At 46.1% G+C, this 9,934-nt stretch overlaps 1 protein-coding gene across 1 annotated transcript; it reads left to right on the top strand.

The window, feature by feature from the left end:
• The first annotated feature begins 5,241 nt into the window (after positions 1–5,241).
• LOC149990079 (putative PWWP domain-containing DNA repair factor 4) lies at positions 5,242–8,025 on the top strand. The gene is made up of 2 exons (XM_090265675.1): positions 5,242–5,994; positions 6,775–8,025. Exons 1-2 carry the CDS (start codon positions 5,242–5,244, stop codon positions 8,023–8,025), a joined length of 2,004 nt encoding a protein of 667 aa, XP_090121801.1.
• The last annotated feature ends 1,909 nt before the right edge of the window (positions 8,026–9,934 follow it).

Genomic DNA, 9,934 nt, shown 5'->3' with positions numbered 1-9,934 from the left:
GCCCCCGCTGCAGCTACACCTCATCCTCTCGCCCCAGCTCCTAGTCTCCGCCCCTCCCACCATCTGGATGAGTATTAATTCTTTATAGATTTGTTTGTTGGGCTTCTATGCGGTTCAATTCTCTTGCAGTTCTAGGTGGTTCTTTGTCTTGAGGTAGATGTAATCCTTACGCTTGTGCAAGGAGGTATGATGTGTCCACCTACACCTCCACTTTTGCCCTGGGTTTACTTTAAATGTTAGTTTGTGTTGTTCAGAGTTCTGGTTTTAACACATTGTGACTGGTGTGCAAAAGAGGATCGAGATTTACATACTATTCTATCTGTCTATCTATCTACCAATCATGTATCCACTACCCACACACACCTTTAGAGAGAGAATTGAGTTGCAATCTTAGTACAAAATAGGAGAGGAAAATTATCTGCAACATTATGTACCAACCCTTAATGGAAGATGTTTGAACCATGGATCAAAGCATACGATGGCAGGACAATTTACTGTTTTCATTCAACACCCTTCCATTTGGTGATTGTCTCACTTAAGGAGGTGTTGTTTTACTAGTTGGAAAGTTAACTGTGGCTGATATTTTGGTTGTCTCCTGAAAGTGGTCCACTAAAGGGTTTGACACTTGAAAAGATGTACACACATGTGAATATGAGAGAATATTCAAAATGTTTCTACAATTTCAAAAGTGGTTTTCTATGTTATATAATATATGTATAAACAGAATAAAATGTCTCGAGTCCATGCATTACACATTTGCAGTAAGCATTCCTAGGTGTTAGATTAGATTATTGACGCTTAGTATTTGTCCCACTCTCTAATTTGAAACATCATTTTGGGTTTTCCATGTGCGTTTTTGAAATAAGGAACTAAAAGAAACTGCAAATAACATCTATACTAGAAGCAGAAACATGTGCATGCGTGTGTGGAGGCAGAGAGCAAGGATTACGTGTATCAATATCAGGCATCTGTGTCTCTAATGTGATTCTGGGTGATTGCGCGCGCGCGCTTGCTTGTGTGTGTGTGTGTGTGTGTGTATGTACATGTGCCTTGGGATGCTGGCTGCTCTCTGGTTGGAGTTGAGGTCACCCAGGCACTCCTGCTTTGTGTGACAGGCTGGCAAGTCTTGTTGCAGAGAGGCTGCAAGGACTGAGTTACCTGTTTTTCCTTCCTCCTTTCTTTCTGTGCTCAGAGCAGGTACACTAAGTTCTCTAAGGCAGAGAACCTGAAACCTGCATGACCATGTTATGTCCAAATTATACACATTAAGTCACGGTATAGTTCATATATCTATGAGTGTGTGTGAACAAAGCTGCACATGCAGGCATTTACTACCGAAATCATATTCCATCTTCTAAAGAGCATCATTGGAGACTGATAACGGATGAGCTAAAATCTATAAGTGAATTATAATGCCTATCTGTACGGTGAATACAGAAAAGTAGAACCTATGAACATGGTACTTCTGGGTGGGAAGAGGAGGATTAAGAAAAGGATTGCATGTGCATCCCATACAACTAAATGTCTGAAATTTACTTCAAGTTCTTAAATTTCGGAAGGTCCACATTGTCAAGAGATTCACAAGAATGGTGTGAAAGTAGGCACTCACATGAAACGGTGATCAAGATGCTCTTGAGTGAGGAAATGCAATGGTAGGTCATAGGTGCAGGTATGTGCATACGAGTGCACGGGAGATGTGTGGGAAGCCCATTCGCCATCATACTGAGAGCGAGCATCTACAATGTGTCATCTCCTGCACACATTGCTCTGCACGTTTTACATTCTCCACAAGCCCATGTGATGTGTCTTTAGATGGACAAAACAACACACACTAGCATTACAGACCCAATGTTTGTGTCACACACACACCACGCACACACATGCTGCTACTCTGAAAGACTATGAGTCCAAGGAAAAGGAGGACTGTCATGAAAGCAGTAGTGCCCACTCCTGTGGAGTAGGAGGGACTGGCATCAATGGAGTAGCTTCAGTTGGAAATAGATTGAAATGCAAAAAAGGAAGAAAAGAAGCATGGCATCTACATTATAAATAAGATTTAACTAACATTTCTGTTTAAGAATGGCATGCGTTCCAAGGTTGGGGAAGGGAAAATGATGACTCTATCCCCATTTATTCTTTTAAATATATATTTTTAATTATACTGTCATAGTTGTGCCAATTATTTTTCCCCTTGCTCCCCTCCACCCAGTACCCCCTTTCCCTCCAGCTATCCCACCCCCCTTACTTCATGTCCATGGGTCGTGCATGTAAGTTCTTTGGCTTCACCCTTTCCTATATTATACTTAACTTCCCCCTGTCTATTTTGTACCAATCAGTTATGCTTCTTAATCCCTGCACCTTTTCCACCATTCTCCTTCTTCCCCCTCCCAGCTCATAACCCTCCAACTAATCCCCAGACCGACGATTATGCTCTTATTCTGGTTGTTTGCTTAGCTTGCTTTTGTTCTTAGCTTTTAGATTCTGTGTTGATAGGTATGAGTTTGTTGTCATTTGAATATTCATAGTCTGGATCTCCTTGTTCTTAAATAAGTCCCTTTAACATTTCATATAATAATGGCTTGATGATGATGAACTCCTTTAGCTTTACCTTGTCTGGGAAGCACTGTATCTCCCCTTCCGTTCTAAATGATAGCTTTGCTGGATAGAGTAATCTTGGTTGTAGGTCCTTGCTCTGCATCACTTTGAATACTTCTTGCCAGTTCCTTCCTGCCTGAAAAGTTTCTTTTGGAAAATCGGCTGACAGTTTTATAGGAACTCATTTGTAGAAGACTCATCTCTTCTCTTGCTGCTTTTAAGAGTCTCTCTGTCTTTCACCTTTGGCATTTAAACTACTACGTGTCTTGGTGTGGAACTCTTTGGATCCAGCTTGTTTGGGACTCTCTGTGCTTCCTGGACTTGTATGTCTGTTTCCTTTGTCATATTAAGAAAGTTTTTCTTCACCATTTTTTCACTACATTTTCAATTTCTGGCTATTCTTCTTCTTCTTCTTCTTCTTCTTCTTCTTCTTCTTCTTCTTCTTCTTCTTCTTCTTCTGGCACCCCTATGATTCAGATGTTGACACGTTCAAAGTTGTCCCAGAGGTTCCTAAGCCTCTCCTCGTTTTCTTCTATTCTTTTTCTTCATTTTGCACTGGTTGACTGTTAATTTCAGCCTTATGTTCCAAACCATTGATTTGAACCCTGGTTTCCTTCCCTCCACCATTGGTTTTGTGTGGATTTTCCTGCATTTCACTTTGTATAGTCTTCACTTCTTCCCTTAAGAGTTTGTCATACTCAAGCATGTCTTTCCAGTCTGTGAGCATCGTTATTACCAGTATCTAACTCTGCATCTCTTAGGTTGGCTATCTCCTCATCTCTTAGTTTTCCCACTGGAACCTTGATCCCTTCCCTCTTTTGGGCCATATTTCTGTCTCCCCAACTTGACCTGCTCCTGTGTTTGCCTCTGTGTCTTAGGTAGAGCTGTTGTACCTGTTACATGGTAAGGGGCAGAGCCTTAGGTGTTTCTCAGTACAGGGCAACCTGTTTCACCACATTGTGGCACTGTATATGGGGGAGGCGTCTGAGAGGGAACAATTCTGCTTGCTCAGCACTCATCCCTTTTCCAGGAGCTTCTCCAACTTCCTGTATGGGACTGGCACACCTCTAACTGTTTCCCTGGCCGTCGTTCCCAGGGTGGGTGGATTTGTGGATGTTCTAGGACTGCTGAGAGACTGGCGGCTTCTTCCTCCACCCCAATCCCCACTGGTTCTCACGGTCAGAAGCAACGATGCTTTATTTTCCCGAGCCCTGGAACCGTAAGCTGTGTGGTCTGGTCTGGAGCTGGGATATATTCCCCAGTTGTCCCCTAGACTTTCATAATGTGTGACTGCACTTTCTGCTGGCCGTCCACAGCCACTGCCTTGCTGCCACTGCCATCGCTGCCTCTGCCACCGCCACCACACCACCTGCTCTCCACCCCAGTTCTGCCCCTCCTACCTGTGTGGATGAGTATTACTTCTGTGCATCTGTTCGTTGGACTTCCATGCCGTGCAATGTTCTGGTAGTTCTGGGTGTTTTTAGTTCTGAGGTAGCTGTATTCCTTCTTATGGTTGTGGAGGGAGGGGAAGCATGTGTACCTGTGCTGCCATCTTGGCTGGAAGTACACCCTCTTCTCTCATTCCCCATTTAACTAACTCGCTTGGATTTCCTAGATTAATATAGAGGTGCATTTGGTACCATTTTATCCCTGGAAGAGCAGTGCACTTCAGAAGCCCAGAGAAGGGTAAAGGGCCTGTCCCACAAGCAGTTGGAGTTCAACAGATCCTGCTCACAGAACCTCGCCTACCACAGTCCACCTGGCATTCGGTAAGACTTTCCCATTGTACTACACATCTCATCTGCAATCATTTGTTTCATGTTGACATTTGGCATGTGTTTTATTTTTGCTCCTCACTGCACAGTCACTACTTCACACTGATTTGGTGCTTGAGGGTGGGGGTGGGGATCCATTTAAACCACCATGGAGAAGCAAAGAGGTGTGTGTCCCAGCCAGTGGCCTGTGCCTGCAGCGATCCTTATGAACGGGAATACCTCTAACACCCACAAGAACTTCATGAACCCCTGGCTTCTATGTTCCCACTCTTGGACATGCTATCATGCTGATACCCATGTCTGTAGATCGGAGGTCATCTCTGACTTCCTTGGGTGCACAGGGCCATGCTCGCACACCAGAAAAGAGACCCTGAAGCATTCCCCTAGGATGAGCCCCGAGGAGCACAAAAGGCAGTGGATGTCCAATGGCACAAATGAGATCCTGGACATGACGCCAACCTCCACACACAAGTGATCTTTATTATGCAGTAGTGACAACAGGACACAAAGTGGGTTCAGAGGGCTGTGGAATTCTTCTGGTATCTTTCATATTTTTTCCCAAATAGTTGCCTTGTACTCGGCCTCGCCCAACTCTGTCTGTTACACACCAAAACAGTTCTTTCTGACACTCTTCTTCTTTTCCTTTTCCATATTCCAGTATTCTTCAGTTCAGTCTATCAAAACACAAGTTCCAGCATTTCTGGGAGATTCAGGTGGAGAAGAACAGGTCACACAAGCAATAATCCCTCTCAAGTCCTAGGCAAAAACATGTGGTGAAACACATTGCCTGAGGACAAACCTGCTGTAGCTGTGGGACAGCTGCACCCCTAGACTTCTGTTAATTACCTTTCAATACCCAAGACCAGTCATAATGGACTCCAAATATGTCTTGTGCAGTTGGAAAGGCCAGTTCTGGCCAGCAAGGGTTTTGTCCAGATCCGGACGCTCACCAAAAAATAAGAAGAAAAAGCCATGTTATCTACAAGTTGAAATACTCTCAGTAGGTAAAAATATTCAAGTGAAACGCAGGGAAGTAAAGATCCTAAATGAGTCTCAAGTTGAATCCATCTTCTCTTTGATAGTGGCCCAGCCAAAGGCCAGCGTCCCACCAGGAGAGCGAGCAGCCTACAGGAGAGCTTTTACATTGGCACAGAAGATTCTGAAAAAGAGAGCAAAGTTGGGTCCGTCCAGAGCATCAGATGATCCAGAGACCATTACAATGTCTCCAAAGGGGCCACGGATACAGTCTCATAAAAAATCTCGGAAGCCCAAAGGGCATTCACTGAGATGTCTTAGCCAAAGGAAAACCCCCAGATCACTGTTGGTACATTCAGGGGATGAAGACACCCCTGATGGTGACAAATCACAGGTACACACATGTGTCGCTCCTGTTCCAAGAAAAAAGCAAACAAAGTCCTCAGAGAGTTTCAGCATGTGCTCAAACTCCCCATTGCTTTCAGAAGACAACCATGAGAAAGAGGGCAAGGAAAAGACAAACACCTCAAAAGCTAGGTCCCGGAATTGCACAGTCAGGAAGAACGGTGAAGGTGCTAAAAGGGGAGGCGTGCTTCCATCTCAGCCACCCAGTTTCATCGTCACTGTGCCCAAGGCTCTGAAAAGAAAGGCACCATGCAGAAGCTGCCCAAACACCTCGGCTGTCTCCTCTGACTGCCCCGGGAACATCGAGGACCCTGGAGAGGGTGCCCGGAAGCCAGGCTCCAAAGGTGTGGCAGCACCCTCCAGTGCCTCTAACCCAGGGCTGCGGTATTCACGCCGTTTGGCATGCAAACAAAGGAAGCGGTGGGCACCAGAGTTTCAAAGAACACGGCAGGAACCTCAACTTTTTGTTGACTCAAATGCTGTGAGCCCCACCACCGCCATGAAGAAGGATGTTGCCGAGGATATGGGACAACTGATAGTCAGGAAGAACGGTGCAGGTGCTAAAAGGGGAGGCGTGCTTCCATGTCGGCCACCCAGTTTCATCGTCACTGTGCCCAAGGCTCTGAAAAGAAAGGCACCATGCAGAAGCTGCCCAAACACCTCGGCTGTCTCCTCTGACTGCCCCGGGAACATCGAGGACCCTGGAGAGGGTGCCTGGAAGCCAGGCTCCAAAGGTGTGGCAGCACCCTCCAGTGCCTCTAACCCAGGGCTGCGGTGTTCACGCCGTTTGTCATGCAAACAAAGGAAGCGGTGGGCACCAGAGTTTCAGAGAACACGGCAGGAACCTCAACCATTTGTTGACTCAAAGGCTGTGAACCCCACCACCGCTATGAAGAAGGATGCTGCTGAGGATGTGGGACAACCGATCGTCAGGAAGAACAGTGCAGGGGCTGAAAGGGGAGCCATCCTTCCATCTCTGTCACACAGTTCCATAGTCACTGTGCCCAAGGCTCCGAAAAGAAAGGCACCACGTAGCACCTGCCCAAAGACCCCAACTGTCTCCTCTGACTGTTCCGTGAACATCAAGGACCCTGCACAGGGTGCCTGGAAGCCAGGCTCTGAAGGTGTGGCAGCACCCTCCAGTGCCCCTAACCCAGAGCTGCGGTGTTCACGCCGTTTGGCATGCAAACCAAGGAAGCGGTGGGCACCAGAGTTTCAGAGAACACGGCAGGAACCTCAACCTTTTGTTGACTCAAAGGCTCTGAACCCCACCACCGCTATGAGGAAGCATGGCGCCAAGGGTGTGCCACAACTGATAAGCAAGGCTGTCCCACAGGAGCTGGGCCCCATTGAAAGAGGAATGGTGGTCTGGTTTAAATTTCAAAACCACCCGTTTTGGCCAGCAGTGGTGAAGACTGTCAGCCACCCAGAGAAGACTGCAAGGGTGCTTCTGATTGATGCAAACATGTGCGCAGCATGGAGCGGCATTCGAGTGCCTCTTCGCAGGTTAAAGCATCTGCATTGTAAGGAGAAGGAGAAACTAATGGAGAGAGCCAAGAAAGTGTACGAGCATGGTGTGAACTGGTGCTTCTCCCTGATTTCCCACTACGGAGAACAGCTCAGTCACGGGTCTTTTGTGGGTTCTTTCCTGGACTACTATGCCGCCGACATCAGCTACCCAATTAGGAAAGCCATCCAAGAGGCGCATCTTGGGGTTGATTTCCCGAAGGTGAATTACGCCGACCTGGAAGATTCCGAGGAGGAGAGCTCCCCAGGCGGGAAGGGGCCCTGCAAGAAAACGCTCCCTGACCAGATGAGGGCTGCTTGGGACCGAGAAAACCAGAAGCTCGTGGACTTCATCGTGAGGAGAAAGGGAGCCGACTCCCATCTTCTGGACATCCTCAAAGGCAGGAAGCAGTCCAGGTGGCTGGTGTCATTTATGAAATCAGCCAGATATGTGATCTGCGTTGAGACATACCTGGAGGATGAAGACCAGTTGGATGACGTGGTAGGGCATTTACAAGAGCTCTACAAGCAAATAGACAAGAAGGCGCTGTCTCTGACAAGGGATGACAAAGTAAGTTTTGTTCTGGAAGTCCTTCTGCCAGAAGCCATAATTTGTTCAATTGCTGCCCTTGATGGGCTAGATTACAAGGAGGCAGAAGTAAAGTACCTGCAAGGGCCACCTGTGCATTACCGGGAAAAAGAACTATTTGATAAAAATATCTTAAGGGAAATAAAAAAGAGATCGGCAATCGTGAGCAAGGCGAAATAACTCTCCCCCTGCACCCACACCTTAGCCAAGAGACCTCTCACTCGTAGCATTAGTAAGAAACCCCGACTGCACGAAACGTGTGATCCCTCCATCCTTTACCACACATAAAGACATTCTGGAAATTCGAGAATGTGCTAAGTTTGTTTTAGATCTTTCTCTGGCAGTTGTGGGTGGCACGGTCCTCATCATTTTTTGTTCACAAATTAATTTGTTAAAATATCACTGACACCTGTACTTGCCTCTGCTTGCTCAGATGTGTGACTCTCCAGGTCATTTAATACAGTTGCTTTTGACCGTATATAGTTTGTATTTTCTTATAAGACACACACTCTGTCACTACCTGAAAGAGCCCTGGTAACAGGTACTAAGCAACAATTGCTTTCAAACTCTGAGACGTATTTTACAGAAACGTCACATGAGCTGCTCGTTATTTTCGTGATACATTCATATAAACGATTGAATTCCTTCCCAATATAATTCCTGAGTTTCCCCTGCTATGTGTATTCCTTTGGGGGAAGGGGGCGGGAACATCCCTGAGATGTGAGACCAATGACAGAGATCTTTTTCTATATATTATCACTACCATCAGATGGTTCTTGGAAAGGCAATCTGAAATCCAGACCAAGTGAAGGGATCATCTGCATATAGCCCACCTGTGAGTAAATGAGATCTCAGCATGCAGTAAACACTTGATCAGCCCGTGCTGGTAGAGCTGCTCCTACTGGGCCTCAGGCTTCTCAGCCCTCCTAGGGGGTCTGACGAGTCTTCCAGGGCCAGGACAGTGAAAGACCAGGTGCTCAGCGGGCGCCCCGTGTACATCCTCCAGGATCTGCTCCACCGTGAGGGCCGCTGGGCGAGTGGGCAGCACCACGTGCTTTTTGGCCTTCGGGCCCGTCATCCCTCACCCCTTCAGTGTCCGGGGCCGGTGGCGGTCCACCTCTGCCTCTGTTTCCCCGCTGAAGTCACCTCACCTCACCTGGGCACGCGCCCAGGGCTGCTGGCACCAGAGGGAAGTCTAGTTTGACTCTTATGAACACATTTCACAACCTGTAGAAACATAGTTTCTTCTATTGGCAAATACACTCGCTTTCAAGAATCACACCTCTAACAAAGACATTTATCAGCAAGGCACTCATTAACAGCTCCAAATCCATTCTACAGCCTCTGCAACAAAAGCCAAAGCAGGCAAACCCAAGACTTGTCTAGCAATCAACGTTTTAGCATTTCAAAATATCTAGATATCCAATAACTTTCACCAAAATTCACTAATTTAGAGAGGAATAGGTGAAGTAAATTAAATCAAGGTGATCAGGTGTGGCTCAGGGTTTCTTTTTTCAACATTTTTCATAAGATTTACCTTCCAGAAATTTGCACATTAAGATAGTCCAGATAAGAGTTATTGGACACCAGGCATTTGCATTTCAAAGGCAAACTTTGGTTTTGGAGTTGTGGGCGCGAGGTGAGGGGATGGCATTTATTAGCTTCAGAAGCCTTCTTTAGCTCAGAGATAGTCTCTAAATTTTCTTGTTAACCTTTGAAAAGGTTATCTGTGCTCCTCCTAGAGGCTTTTAATTTCTAAATCAATAAGCTTCTCATTCATTCAGTTTAGTTTTAGAGCCAGTATTTTCTAATTTTGCATGCAAAAAAAAATTAGGCTCCAAAAGAAAACTGTAGTTTGGCCATTTTAAGTTGGTAACACTTCTGGTTAAACCCTCCCCTTTCTTTAATGCACGTACAAGTCAAGGCTTTCTACCAGGAGTATTAATGAGGGCTGGGGGGTGGGAGTTTCTCTGGCTTTGGAGGCACAGTTTACCATGTTAATTTTAGTTTGATTTTGAGATCTGTACAGTCTGTACTTCACATTCACAGAAAGCAATACGAATTGCAAAGCAAAATTAAAAAACCACCC

This window comes from Furipterus horrens, unplaced genomic scaffold, assembly GCF_987537825.1.
Source record: "Furipterus horrens unplaced genomic scaffold, mFurHor1.1.pri manual_scaffold_29, whole genome shotgun sequence".
Lineage (NCBI taxonomy): Eukaryota > Metazoa > Chordata > Mammalia > Chiroptera > Furipteridae > Furipterus > Furipterus horrens.
This window is presented reverse-complemented; position numbering and strand designations above follow the sequence as displayed.

Excerpts from the sequence above, each read along its gene's own strand:
- LOC149990079 (XM_090265675.1), top strand. The coding sequence starts at position 5,242 with ATGGACTCCAAATATGTCTTGTGCAGTTGGAAAGGCCAGTTCTGGCCA. Across the intron at positions 5,995-6,774 it reads CCAAGGCTCTGAAAAGAAAG|GCACCACGTAGCACCTGCCC; the intron begins GCACCATGCAGA and ends CCGAAAAGAAAG.